The sequence below is a fragment of the Scardinius erythrophthalmus genome (assembly GCF_964197995.2).
Source record: "Scardinius erythrophthalmus genome assembly, chromosome: 4".
Classification (NCBI taxonomy): Eukaryota; Metazoa; Chordata; class Actinopteri; order Cypriniformes; family Leuciscidae; genus Scardinius; species Scardinius erythrophthalmus.
In genome coordinates, this window is record NC_138224.1 from 3,279,675 (window position 1) to 3,295,425 (window position 15,751).

Here is a 15,751-nt window from a genome sequence, read left to right on the forward strand (position 1 = left end):
TCTTCCTGTAATCAGGCAAGATTGAAGCTGAGAGAAATGCACGCTTTTTCTGTTTTCACGGTTTATATTAGAGATATGGCTCACGCAGCTTGTGCTTTTTGGTCAGACACCAGGGTTTTGATTGACACTTCTCTCTAACTATTTTCCTTGCGGTGCTTTAATTGCTGCTTCAACATCAGTCTGCAACACAAACCGCATCCAGCAGAGAGCGAGTGTTTTGCACGTCTGAAACCAGGTCAGAGGAAAGCCTCAAAAGATTCAGGCTTTGGTAGGCAATGGAGATGCAATCGGATATCTGGTCCAACACCGCTCTCTGTGTGGTCCGTGTTCTCTGCTTCTCTCTCTGTCTGTCGTCCTCACTTTGCTAATTCTGTGTCGCTGAAGCGCTGTAACAAAACAAAGCCCATTGTGTAAGACTTTCTCACTTGGAGGTGACTACAGATTGATAGATTACCAGAGCTAGCTGTGAATTGGCTCTTCTCACGTCATGCGTCTAAATGTTTCTCACATGGTCCCTCAGCAAGAGACGAATTTTCACATCCATTAGAGCAAACTAACTGCACCGAGCCCCAAACCTCTGTGAAACTGAGCTTCACTAATAATTAGACCTGCAATCACATTGATGGCTTGTGGGAAGGGTACGGCTCATGCCAAAGCAACAGAAATGTGGAGGACTGTTGTGATTGGCATGCTTTAAGATAGACAATTTTGTCTATGCTGTCTGAATCGCTAAAAGACCCCAGTGATCTTATAAATAGGTCATTCTGTGAAACCCGTGCCCTTCACATTTTTGAAAATGGGATTTTTACAGTATTTTTTATAAATGACTAATATTTTGAATGTTATATCAGACACCGTGTTTAAGTATTAATTGCAGTGCCATCTCGAAATAAATTAATGCATGTTAATGCATGTTGACTAAGTGCAATGTAGTGTTGTCAAAAATATATATATATATATTTTTTTTGATGCATATCGATACTGAAATATCTGAAACTCTTCCGCATGATACCCAATACCAGCTGTGTGTTTTCGCTTTCTCATCTCTCCGATAGCTATTGACACACAAGCCCTTTGGGTGTAAAACCCTTTACTCACTCATTTCATTTGCTCTGGATGAATATTGTTGGTGTTACAAGGCTTGACTTTCAGTGTGGAATTGCAAGTATTGAGCATAATTTTACTCATTCCCGCAGATTTTGTGCTCACACCCACAGGGCGCGCACATAAAGACAAGTATATTGGCTATTTAAAACAAGATAATGGTGTCCGTGCATCAGGTCTTAAACTGACAGCAGCCTAATATACCGGCTGCCAAATTATGAGAGATTAAAAATATCTATATGGCAGTTTTCAGTCAAAATTGTGGCTAATAGTGGCTAATAACTTTGGAAAACCACTAGCCACAGTGGCTGGTGAGCAAAAAAGTTAATGTCAAGCCCTGCGTGTATATATAAATATACTTTTGTGTTTATTTATATGTATTTTGACAACCTCATGACGAAAAAATATTATTTAATATTGTTATTATAATTTGATTAAAATTATTTATATTTAATGTGAAAGAGAGAAACAAATGGCACTCCTTTAGTTGAATGAACCAAATGCTGTGAAGTCTGGACCTTTGCTCTCATAACACATTGTCTTTCTCCTCGATCAGAGACTTCGTGTAAGCCAGCGAGGTCTTTACTGACCTTCAGTTGTGCTGAACAGCTGGCTAAATCGTGCTTCTCCAGAGAGCGGTTTCATCCCAGAGGGGGAAGATGGTGTATTTTCTACTCTGAGCTATTTAGAGATTAATTATGTCTCCTCTGTCAAAGAAAAGGACCAAAAACTTTGTTGTCATTGTCAGATGGCCATGTTTCATTATGTCGCTAACACACGCTGCCATGAAACAGAGTGGCGTACTACATATAGCTAGCTTTTGAGGTCGAGGGAAGGGGTTTGCTCAACGCTAGCAGCTACTCATCCACAGCCAATGTTGCATATGCTAATGCGATCCTGACAAACACTCACGCTCCGAACACAGCGTTTGCAAAATTAATTCACGCTGCAGTGCCGCAGTGACTCATTGAGATTTCTGCTGCTGTTGTCGTACCCGAGCAAGCATGTTTTGTTAGCCTGCTACACAACAAAAGATAATAAATTGCTTGGCCAATCGTTTTGTTTTTTTATCCAGCTCATTTCCACCTGGGTCTGGTTGTGTAAAAGTGCAAACATGCTAATCGAAAAGTAAAGTTTCGCATGATCTATCTTTGTTTCTTGTGTTTCCATTTGTTTTATTAAGACATATCCTTTGCGTTTTATGCTGCATTCACATAATTTTGGAATTATCATATTTGTGTGATGAGCGCACATGAATTTCACCACAAATTTGGACATGTTAATTATAGAATCATGGTAGAAGCTAATTAGTTTTGGTTATGAATTCTAAATTGCCCAATTTTGCCATTTGTGTTCTGACCAAAATCACTTGAATGCACGTCACAACTCAGAACTCAGTCTTCTCAGAAAGACTTAAAGGCAGCAAATAGGCCCTTGATAGTGAGCACATGGCATGACACACTATCAGTCGTCACTCTAGGGCTCTGGTCTTGATTTTGGGCTCATTGTTTTCGAGTCCGAGAGGAAGTGAGGTACAAGAGATGTGGACTCCATGTGGAAACCATTCCCTTGTTCCTGTAGCCGCTTTCGAGAGCCTCGGGCTTTGGTTCTTACCCAGAACTGGAGTGTCAGTGATGGTCTGAACTAAAAGCGCTTTTCGGATTCAGTTCTTCATAGTTGAGAATAGTGTTGTTTTTTTGTTTCATTCCAGTGACTTGAATCTGTTCACCAAAAAGAATCATTCAGATTTGTTGACTGATTTGTCAATGGCCCTTTCTGCAGGTTTCTCTTATTTAGTTATTCATGTTTGAGAACGAGTTTTTGATTCAAATCACTCACTGTCTTGAATTCTTTGAAACTGTTTAAGATAAAGATTCATTCACTGAATTTTTCAAAGGGCCTTTCTACAGGTTGCATTGTCCCACCCAAGTCTTTTTGAGTCACTAAATCATTCATACAGTTGATTCATCAAAAAAAAAAAAAAAAAAGTATTTTATATCCTTTATTAAATACTTTATTAAAATAAATTTGCATGTCTACAGATCTAATAAGAGACTTTAGAGTCGTAAAGCATCTACTAGATCTGTAATTTTTTTTCCATCCATCTTGACAAAGGCTCAACTGTTACTATATGATTGTATTTTGTATATTGTACAAATTATAGTCTAAATTCATTGAGTTTCAATAACATCCTCGTGTTAGTCTCGCGTCTGAACTTCAGCACAGTTTTCATTGGCCAAGGACTGGCCAGAGGTCGTCTGACTGACATGTAAACCAACCAATCAGAGTTTGTTTTGTTCCATATCATGTTTAAGTGCGTGAAAACGTCTCATCAATGTCCCTACAATAACAGATACTATGCCGCAAACTTTACATACTTTTGAAAATCCAGCGTTTAGTTGATATTGATTAGCGCTCATTTTCACAGTTGTAAACACGACGGCGTTCTTCCTCCATAAGAGGGTCACTGCATTTTTTGTTTCCAGGCACCCAATCAAACAATCAGATGATGACTTCAAAACTCCTGAAGTGTATACAATTTTGTGTGCCATGTTCAGCCAACGGTCTGTGGCATCTCCTCATGTCATTTTAATTGTCTTTGGTCATCAGTTAATTTTACAAAGTCTTAACTCTTCTGCCCTCTTTCTCTCCTTGTTGTGAATGAGTGACACATGACAGTCTGACGGAGTGTGAGCCGCCTCGTTCAAATCCTTCTCCATGATTCAGATGTCTCAGTTTATCTCGTTCAAAGTCTCATTCAGTAGACCTCAGTGAACAGAGGATATCGTAAAATATGAGTCAGTGCATGGAAGAGAGCAAGAATGATTTGTTCCCTAGTTGCTAACATAATCTCTTGTTTCATTCTTACCTTTTGCCTTTATCCCAAATGCCGTTTTAATGGCCGTGACGTCCATCGGCTGGTTTGTGGAAGTGATCAGTGTAAACAAAGCCGGTGCAAAGAGGACTTTGGCAGCGGTGGACATTTGCACACACAGTCCATTAATCATCTGATAACCCCTACAAGCTGTCCAACCATGTCTTTCTCATACAAAGATTCTTGTTCCTTTGGCTTTTCTCCCCCCCAAAACATCGAAAATTGCTTCACAGCTGCTCTTGGGATGGGAAGAAGAAACATTTTCAGACACGGTGTTTACATTGCTCTTCTAGCAAAGTGCCAGTGGGACAGACAGAGGTGTAATGGAGCGTTCCACCAAGTAGAAACACTGGACGTTGTACCGGACAACAAGTCAAATAACTGAGTGTGAGAGAATCTTGGCCTCGTTCCCTTTCCTGTCAGTTTGTTTTCCATCTCTAAGAAATGTTTTCAGGCCCTTCACAGTTATGCTAACACAATCCAAACTCTCCTGGACTACTGTCAGAAATGAGACACTTAGTCCAGCATAAATTTCTGTTGGTAAGGACAAATGCTAAAGTAGCAAACCCAAGAGTGTTGACAAAGCATCTCACTTTTATCACTGTTTGAAAGTGTCTGTCAGAATTTGGTGTTGAGCTATAAATATCAAACCCTCTGCGTTTCTTCTCCGTGACAGCCTTCTTGTTTTGTAGGAGCTGTCTGTTGCTGGATCTGAGACTGTAAGCAATGGTCCCGCGGGGTCACGTTCGGAGAAACATCTTGGGTTAAATACGACCCCTAGTTTGTTTGAAACGTTTCCTATAAAAGGCCTCAAGGTTTTGGCAGTTTGTGTAATCTAAGAAGGCATGGCCTGTATTTGAGCGTGAGCTAGAAGTCAGCTCGGGTCAACTTTTCACATTCATTTGCTACATATCGGCTAAATTGCCGTAAAGTTAAAGAGTTTCAGCGAGCGGCAGGAACTCTTGGCTGTGGTGTAACCCAACAAAAACATCAAACAACAGCGTAAACCTCTTCCAAAACCAGGTTCTGGAAACACATGGAGAATGTGGCTTAGCTCCATTTAGTCCAAACAAGAAACAGGTTTTTATAGGATTTGGGTTGAAATTCAAGGCGTTTCGAGTGTATTTGCGAACCCTGTATCGCCAGACGCAGTCTTGGTCAGTTGGGAATATTGGATTGTACATTTTTCAAGGGATTCAAGTGTGGAAACAACGAGTCAATCAATCTTGTAGTGGTTGGCAGTGGGAAACCTCTCGTTCTTAGCATCCCACGTATTTTAGAGTTATCGGAAAAGGTGGCTGCCTCTTACAGGTGTTTGCCAAAAGCGGCAGAATTCAAAATATATTGCATTACCAAACCGCTTGGTTCGTTTGGTCTGGGGGGAAAAAAACATGTAGTCCTGGTCCGCTTAGCGCTCACATTGGCATTTTAAGACCGAACCTAAAAGCATGGGGATATGATCACAACCTGATTAGTCGGATTTTATTACGTATATTTTGCGATGAAACTTACCGAACATTTGGTAATGCAATTAATGCTGTGTTCATGGATAAATATGCTTGTTGTGTATGTGCGTGGTTATTTTGACCAGCTCGTGAAGAGCTTATAAAATGTGTAAAGGAGTGAAAACAGTGACAGAAATCCCTCCGTCAAACACAAACAAAGATCTGATGCGAGGAAACGCGGTTCTGATGCCTGTACCGAACTGTGATGGGCAACATCGCGACTATGACAAGTAAAAAACAGGTTTGCTTGCTTGTTTGTTTTTGTTTCGTTTACCTGTTTGGTCCATTTTGCGTTCGTTTGGAAGCGGACCGAGACTCATCTTTTCAGCGTCTCGGTCCACTTGTTCGGTGCGCACCAGGGTTCAGATGGCAGCGTTCACACTTATTCAAATGAACCGTACTAACAGAGCAATCGCACCAGGGTTCGTTTTGATCCAACCAAACATGCCAAGTTTGAACACACAACTAAATCCAAGTACTACATCTGGTGCATAACTCATACCACACCATTTGTGCTAAAAAAAAATCTAATATACTTCAAATTTTGCAGCTTAAGTAGTGTTTTAGTACTTTCCAATGTCGTTTATAGGCGATTACTGGGGAGAACTTTAACCTATAATTGTACCGATAACGTTTAAATATGTAGCGAAAACCTGGACAAATTTAAAAGGTTGGTATTAATTGTAGTTTAATAATCATGGCGTTCTGTCAAAAGTTGAAATGGAGCTCATATCTCGTAGCTCTGAGGTCATTTGGATCAAGGTCGTTTGGGAACAGGGCAAAAACAAAAGCTTTATTTAGTCATTTAATGAAGTTGAAGAAAATTGAGCATGTAATTCCAGCCCAGTGCTTCAAGAGCACTGCAACGTCTTGTCAGAATCCCTCATTTATCCAGACTCCCTGAGCCCTCTGCTGCGTTTTTGCGTGTCCGCAGCACAAGGCTTCTGAAGGCTGCTTTATTGATTTATTAATGCTGTAACTGTGGGGGCTCAGGAGACGATTGGCCGCGGTTATCAAGGCAGTTATTCCACCGTTCTTTGGTCTGAGAAACATTACAGCTGCAATCCGAAGAATGTGTGAAGTAAGTGTTTGGATGCTGGTGGAATGCCGGTCAGGATTTTGCGGCGAGCACAGATTGATGAAATTAATGTACTCGTCAGATAAATAAATTCAAATGCACGTCGCTTACAATATAACATCTCCTCTGATTCCCCACTTATATTCAGCAGAACTCATTGTAAACCGCACGAGGAGCGGGTTGAGATGAAACTTTGACTGCAGAAGGTGTCGAGTTCTTCTGTTAATGGGAAACACATGCAGCTACAGCAGTGCGAGTGTCTGTTCCCGGTGTATCTGATGGGGAGACGACTGGAAGGTGTTCATTATGAAAGTCAGCGCAGATTGCTGAATAACTCTCCATTTTCATGCTGGTCACCCCTGTGCTGATGTCAGTCAGGTCAGATGACTCCTAAACCTGTCCTGATTGGTCAAGTGGGTCATAAGAATTATTTTTTGATCATATTTCATACTCAATAGAAAGGAAATAAAAATGAAATATTATTCATATAGAACATTCTCATTGCCGTAATGTGTCTGGATGTTGTTTATTTATTTTTTGTCTTTTATTTACTCTAATTAAATATTCTGATTTTCATATATGCTTCACAATATAATACCTTTATATATTTTTATTTATATGATAAAATAATTATTTAAATATTGTATTTAAAGTTTTTACTGTATGATGGTATTTGTAAAAAATAAAATGCACATATAAACACACATGCATAACACATTTTTTACATTTTCATAATGTAATATGTTATTGACTAGTTTTGTAAGATTCACTTTTAACGTTTTGTAAATATTTTCCTAGTATTTGATTTAAAGCATCTTAAATGGTCACAAACTGTATCGTAACTGGTTTCGTGCAAACAAATGGGATATGTCACATGACGTGATGATAAATTAGCATAATAGAACAAATGACTCACACACATGAAACTAACTAAAGCCAGAAATGGTTTATTCACCCTTTCCCATTGTTTTTGTCTCACTTCCACCCAGCAATCCCATCATCCACGAGGACTTTCACTGCGCCTCCCATTAAACCCCACGGGTAAATGACGGACGTGTTAATTCCATTCCTCCAATCAGCTTTGAGAGAACGCCAAATCCATCTGCACTGTTGCCCTTTCTTTCCCCAAAGACTTCCTGTGACCTCATGACATCTTCACTGTTATTTGCAGTTGATTATAAAGCAGATAGTTCTGGTCCTGAATGCTGATTGGCTAATACATATACATACATATACACATACATACATATATACACACACACGAACACATTTATATGTAACATACATTTATTTACATGTAATAATACATAAGGAAAAATAAAACTATGCATATTTTATATATATATATATATATATATATATATATATATATATATTCATGCATTTTATTTTTACAAATGCCATCATGATGTATAAATACTTTACAATATATAATTATTTTTGACATGATATATATTTATTATATTATATATATCATAAAATAATGAAAAATAAAACTATTGAAATATATAAATTTTATAATATAATTAATTATACAATAGTTTTTTTCTTTTTTTAAGTATGTGTATACACACACACACACACATATATATATATAAAATATATGCATACATGATGTGTATATAATTCTTATACATAAATTATATATATAAATTATAATTTTAAATAATTTGATTATATATAATATGTATAAATGAAATAATTATTACATTAACTTGGTGTCAGGGCCTTTTTGCTATTTTAAAAGTTTGAAGTGTTTTTTCATGCGTGTTATATTTTTAACATAAGGTTAAGAGTGAGTAATCGTGTTAAGCTTTTGAAGTCTTTGGAGACCGACTGAGACTGCAGCTGTTGGTCGTTTTCCCATGATGTTTCTGTGATGGGAGCACATGTGGTGAATCAGTGACGTGTGAGCTAACAGTGGCCTGCTCTGATGTCATAACCCCATGTGATGGACAACAGGCCAGAGCCCTCTGTGTGCGAGGCGGCGTGACACGGATTGGGTACAGATATAGCAGAGCTCTTTTGATAATGAAAAGATGTACGTGAGCGTTTTTGTCCCCTGAGAGCAGACGCTCCCCAGAGACGGGCCGCACATTATGAAGTGCATCATCCTCTTGTAGTTTGGCTGACTGTTTGTGGAGGCCACATCAAAAACTCGGCCAAGTTCAACGTTTCAGTCATGACACAGAATTCCTTTCGCTTGCTTTATTTTCCTGTCTGCGCTTCAAACATGCTGAACTTCATGATGCATTAGCAAACCACTGAGCAGAACTCCCAAATTGTTTGTATCTTGGGATGTGCATGTCTTTCGGTGTATATACAGTGCACATATAGGCAAATACTGAGATTTTTTTCTATTCAGCAAGGATGCATTACATTAAAGACAGTATGTTGACAGTATGTCAAATGCTGTTCATTTGAACTGTCTATTCAGCAAAGAATCCTGGGAAAAAAAAGTTTTTTTTTCAACATTGATAATAATCAGAAATGTTTCTTGAGTATCAAAGCATCATATCAGAATGTTTTCTGAAGGATCATGTGACACTGAAGACTGGAGTAATGATGCTGAAAATTCAGCTTTGATCACAGGAATAAATTACACTTTACTATATATTCACATAGAAACGTCCAACATTTACATTTAAAATATATTCAAATAAAAATAATTCACAAAATCACAGTTTTTACTATTTTGGATCAAATAAATGCAGCCTTGCAGAAGAGACGTAATCGGACTCATCTCTAGTTAAACTTATATAGCAGTATAAATGTGTTCACAAAACATTTTGTAGAAGTGTATTGTGCTTGAACACTTGGTGTCATATTGAAATTAAATGTACACAGAGCATTATCATCTTCCAGCATCAAGTAAATGGTCTGTTCTCACAGAGAGCAAAAAGCTATTTGAAGCTTTTAAAATGCATGATTTTTAATACATGCAGAATCAGAATTGTGAACCAATGAGATTGCACCGTGGGTGGATCTAAACGGTGAAAAACATGATTAAATGTATCGCTTTTAGAGCATGGTTTAAGGGTGTGTGCTTTCAAACAATATCTGATATTGTTATATGCTGTATAAACACCCTAATAATACTGCTAGCTGGTAATAAAACATGGCTAAAATATTGTTTTGGACTGAATAACCTCACTCCAATAAAATCCGAACGTAATATATTTAGCGAGCAGGGTTCATGCAGGCCGACTTGGATATCGTCGAAACTGTATCGGTGAGTTCCCATCAAACGTCTTGAAAACACTGGAGCCGGGGCCGGAGCGTGCTGTGTGTAGACCACGCTCACCACACGGAAACATGCCTCTCATTACGTCAAAACACTCCCATCTATGGCCATGCCTACCCTCCTTAACCAGCAAATTCCTTGCATTATTTATGTCGGCAGAAATGAGCAAGTGACGACAATACAAAGGGTGTAATTTGCACGGCCATGGATGTGTTTATGAGCGTGCACACACACGGATGTTATTGCAGCGACCGCAGTTAAACAAAGTCTCGCAGAAACTTCACATCTTTGGTATCTGAGGAGATTTTGTGCTTGGGTTCCTGTCGGCTGTTCGCGTCCGGGGTCACGGTTTACAGCTCTCGGGTCCTATGGGAAGGTGTTGGGGAGATGTGAAGCAGGGAAAACAAGAGCAGCGTTTGCACTCACAGCTGAGTTCAGTACAGCGCTGCAGCAAACTGATGACTCCCAGATGTTTAATAAAGCCCAACTCTGTTTCTGTAACACACACACTTTTTCTGGACTGCTGATTTCTTAAAAAAAAAAAAAAACAGGCATCACAAACCCGTCCACAAATGCTGTTTTCATTTTAAAAACCCATTTACCTTAATAAATGGGGTATATGTACTGTAATCTGTTTACGTCTGTCCTTAGTCTTGCACGCAACTGCCCAATGTTTGATAATTTCTCACAGCGTTAACGTTTCACCTCGTGTTTCAAATGTTGCTCGACTGTGGGAATGGGAGCTTTGCATGTGGTTATGTGGACACAGTCTCTCTACCTTTGTTTCACTCGCTCTCAAAGAGTCAGAGAAGTTTGCAGACGTCGAAACTCAAAGACATGCTGTGACTTGCCAAATCTTGTGATGTGTGGATTTATTCTTGGTTTTTTATATATATATTACATTAAATTAAAAGTATGGATAAATCTCATAAAACCATGCAATGGAAAAAATTAGAAACATCATTTTCCATAACAAAATGAGACCTATTTCAGTTATTTTATTTCTTTATTTATTTGGCAAAGACAGATTTTTCCCAAATATTCTCATTACCGTAATGCATCCATCCTTTTATTAGTATAGTTTTTTTCTCTCTTTTTTACTAGTATCCATTTTAATTGATAATACTAATTATGAATAATTATGACAAGAATGTAGTCTTTTTTACTGAATTAATACTTTACTAATACTGCAGTGCAATGGTTTTTTGCATTACGGTAATGAGAATTTATTGGAAAATGTGCTCAAACTAATATAAAGATATATATATATATATATTTTTTTTTATCTAACAGAAAGGCAAAATAGAAATTATTTTTATTATTTCTTTGATTTTGGATTGAAATATGACAATCATGAAAATTATTATATCACTTGAACTTTATCTACTAACAGGAAAGAAGTTAGTGTCTAGTGCAAACCATAACTGTATACTATTTTTTTCTCTATTTTTTTTATGTAACACTGGTTTATTTTTCACAGAACAATATCTCAATCCCTCATTGTAATATTGTTCCATTAAACTGAGCGTTTGGGCTCCAGAGGGCCGGACAGACATTGGATATTGTTCCAGTCCTTTCTGTTTTATTTTTTTATTTTTGTGCTCATAACAAGTGGAAGGTTTGGTTACCAGCAGCTTGTAAACGAGCTCCTGTGTGGAATGTTTATCAGTTTGTTTCCACTGGATTATCCAGGAATGATTTGCAGTGGGCCGAGGCGTTCTCGCTAATAAAACCAGGAGGGAGACTTTCAGTCTAATTGCCTTTATTTCACTCGTGCTGGTGTCTGGATAGTGTGGCTTCCATTGCTGGCCTTCATTGTGTTCACAGATTAGACTCTGTGAGCCAGGCGTCTTGTGTTTTCATGCTTCTGCCAAATGTGTGTGTTTAGGAAAGGCGACAATCCTATCTCTAAACTGTCTTGGGAATTTTCTAAAAACTTCCAGAATCTCTCCGTGGCACAAATCCAGCGAGACGACACGCTTCCCAGTAACCCGTCCGTTTTGGCTGCTTTCGTATTGTCCTACACTCATATGGGTTTGGCTTGGGAAGAGAGTTTCTCTCGTTTCCATTTTTCCCCACTTACTCATTTCTTACTCCAAATATTTGATTTTTATTTGATGTATACGTGTTCTTTACCCTGTTGGACTTGGACTGGAGGATTGCCGGATAGTGAAATTACCCAAACCGCATACGCACACGCACACACTTACATGCTGAACTGCGTCCATTAATACAAAAAAGACTGCAGAAAGCCCTGTTCACAAAGGCACTTTTGTGTTGGCGATCTGTTAAAGGTTTTCTTACCCAAAAGAAAGCAGAACACCTGCCGGTTTAAGACGACCACACAGGCGAGACCAAACAGTTTGTCCATATTAAACCTCTTTTTCTGAATTGTAACGGTTTAGCTCTTACCTCTCATACAAACGACACAAAACATGTTCAAGCATCTGTTTGGAAAGTATCATTATATTTGAATTAGTAATGCTTGTTAACGATTTGAACAAAACTTTGTGCTCCAAACATGAATAATTCTCATTGAATTAAAAAAAGAAAGAAAGGTGGAAACGATCCCAAGACTTTGAAGGCACCTGGATATATGAATAAGAGTATAAGAAAATAAGAATATGATTGAAAAAGTAAAAAAAAAAAATATATAGTTTTCCTTTAATAAAATATCAATTTCAGGACCATTAAGATATGTTGCATCATGATGTGATTTTAAACACAATATCCACTAAATTCTTATCACTGTTATTATATTAATTTTACTCTTGATAATTCTGATCATTAAATTTTTTCTTTATGGATTCATTTCAGGGCAGTACAACAAATACTATAATTATGCATATACTGTATATGTATATATATATAGATAGATATGCATTTGTTTTGCACATTATTCTTTGTTATTTTTTGCATTGTTTGCAAAATGTGCTAAATATTTTTCATGAAAATAATGTCACGTGTTATGATTTTTTTTCCTCCAGAAAATAGTTTTCTTCAAGCCATTGGCTTGATTCATCCTCTCTATTTCTATTATTATTGTTTGCTAATTATACGCACAAATATACTGGTTTCTAACTATTCATCAATGGTGAATTTTGTATTGAAACTCTTCTAATACAAAATGTTTCAAACAGTGTTTCTGTGACTCAACCACTTGTGAATCAATAGCTGATTTGCTTACTGATATTGTTTTGATGCAATAGCTTAATCTTACCAAGACCGAAACTGTTGGTGTATATGGTTATACTAGACTGTGACTCTGAATACTAGTGTACTGATTACTACATACTGCACAGCATATACATATATGATTTATTTATTGTACTGTACTGTATGAAACGCTATGCATTATGCATAAGCATTTCAAGTAGTATGCTACATGCTTGTCACATGACCTCAACATGTTTAATTTAGACAGGGACATCCAGTTAGCCTTTAAAAATACAGTATGCATTTGTTTTTTAAATTAGTAATTTAGTCACCAAAGTTTGTCACTGCACATTTTGATCCAGTTATTTAGTGCACGTGCCGAAACGGTTTCATTTCCCACTGTGGGGCTGATAACAGCTCTTTGCAATACAAATGCGTCAATTGTTGCCTTTAACGCAAGAGTTTACAGACGGTATGAGATGAATCCTAAGTGGCGATGTCACTTCATCCATTCTACCAGCACAGTTCAGCATGGTTAGCCAACCGTGGTGAGAATACACTGAGTATTAAGCACTGAGGGAAATCCGGAGCTGAAATCAGCTATGGTAATGTGTGTTTCATTTCCAAAACACACTGTAAGCGGTAGACCAATCATAACAGACTAAGCCATCTGACCAATCAGAGCAGAGTAGACCAATCACAACAGACTGGGCCATCTGACCAATCAGAGCAGAGTAGACCAATCATAACAGACTAAGCCATCTGACCAATCAGAGCAGAGTAGACCAATCACAACAGACTGGGCCATCTGACCAATCAGAGCAGAGTAGACCAATCATAACAGACTAAGCCATCTGACCAATCAGAGCAGAGTAGACCAATCACAACAGACTGGGCCATCTGACCAATTAGAGCAGAGTAGACCAATCACAACAGACTGGGCCATCTGACCAATCAGAGCAGAGTAGACCAATCACAACAGACTGGGCCATCTGACCAATCAGAGCACAGTAGACCAATCACAACAGACTGGGTCATGTGACCAATAAGAGCAGAGTAGACCAATCACAACAGACTGGGTCATGTGACCAATCAGAGCAGAGTTGACCAATCACAACAGACTGGGTCATGTGACCAATCAGAGCAGAGTAGACCAATCACAACAGACTGGGTCATCTGACCAATCAGAGCAGAGTTGACCAATCACAACAGACTGGGTCATCTGACCAATCAGAGCAGAGTTGACCAGCAGACCAATCACAACAGACTGGGCCATCTGACCAATCAGAGCAGAGTAGACCAATAACAACAGACTGGGTCATCTGACCAATCAGAGCAGAGTAGACCAATCACAACAGACTAGGTCATCTGACCAATCAGAGCAGAGTAGACCAATCACAACAGACTAGGTTATCTGACCAATCAGAGCAGAGTTGACCAGCAGACCAATCACAACAGACTGGGCCATCTGACCAATCAGAGCAGAGTAGACCAATAACAACAGACTGGGTCATCTGACCAATCAGAGCAGAGTAGACCAATCACAACAGACTAGGTCATCTGACCAATCAGAGCAGAGTAGACCAATCACAACAGACTAGGTTATCTGACCAATCAGAGCAGAGTAGACCAATCACAACAGACTGGGTCATCTGACCAATCAGAGCAAAGTAGACCAATCACAACAAACTGGGTCATCTGACCAATCAGAGTAGAGTAGGCTCTCGGAAAGGCGGGGTTTAGAGAGACTGAATCTTCGAACAAATAATTGTTAGACTCTTTGAGAAATGAGGTGATGTGCAATGTATATTACAAGAAAATAAAGTGTTTTTTGACATTTGCATGTAAACCTATAGGAGCATAATAATTAAAATAGCATAATAGGGGCACTTTAACAATTAATGAACTGGATTGAATCAACAATGAACTGACTTGAGCTGAATAATGACACTATTGTCTTTTCTAGAGCTGCTTTACAGCTGAAACTGATTTCGAACAGTATGGTAGTATGTTTTTTGGTCATAGGTTTTGTTTCCAACTGCTTCTCTCTCTCTCTCTCTCTCTCTCTCTCTCTCTTTCTCTCTCTCTCTCTCTCTCTCTCTGCCCCTCTTTCTCCTCCTTTCTTTACCTCCAGCTTATTTGAAATAATGACAGAGAGAATTACACTGTAAAAATACAGGCTCTGCTCCCAGGAGCAAAAAAAAAAGAAAATTGCTGGTTCAAAAGAGTCAAGTCAGCAGTGCAGGAAAGAGGCAGATGGAGATGAAGAAATGATTGGTTGAAATAAAAGTGTGCCCCGTCAGTGCTCGACCCTGATAATGGATGATTTCACCTCCGGGCGGGCAGGTGACAAAGAGAGTGAATTATTCTAAATATCCAGTAATCCGGCGGGCGCGGGTCATCTGAACACGTGCAGTGCCGTGTGTCTGCGTTTAGATTTGACTGATGGCTGCCCTCTCTGATCAAACCCTCCTGGGATATTAAACTTTCAGCACGTCTCTCAAGCTCACTTTATCTTGCGTAAAGGTTGACATAACTCTGAGCGTCAGTGAACGTCAGCCTTTCTGGACAGAAGTCTCTTTTCCTTCTGCTAAAGAGAGGCGGTTCAGTTCTTGTCGTCTTAACGGTTTTATTTTACCAGCATATACTGTAATCGTTTAAGACAATGACTGTTACACAAAACATACACTGTCATTCAAAATCTGGATCAGTATGTTTTATACTTTTATTCATTCCAGGTAGTTTTGTGTTGTATACTTCATATTTTTGCATGCAAGTTGCATACTACA

At 38.5% G+C, this 15,751-nt stretch overlaps 1 protein-coding gene across 3 annotated transcripts in view; it reads left to right on the plus strand.

Annotated features, from left to right (window-relative positions):
• The window catches only part of aebp2 (AE binding protein 2), a 30,068-nt gene extending 22,305 nt beyond the window's left edge, over positions 1–7,763 (plus strand). Inside the window, exons 8-9 of one of the 3 annotated variants that reach the window (XR_014030041.1) lie at positions 6,714–6,975; positions 7,552–7,763. Coding sequence is in view for 1 of the 3 variants with exons in the window: in XM_081363582.1 (XP_081219708.1) it covers positions 6,714–6,759 (46 nt within the window). In the remaining 2 variants the exon portion in view is untranslated. Of the gene's footprint in view, positions 1–6,713; positions 7,052–7,551 lie in introns of those variants that run through there. The other 2 variants (XR_014030042.1, XM_081363582.1) reach the window with 2 other exon arrangements.
• The last annotated feature ends 7,988 nt before the right edge of the window (positions 7,764–15,751 follow it).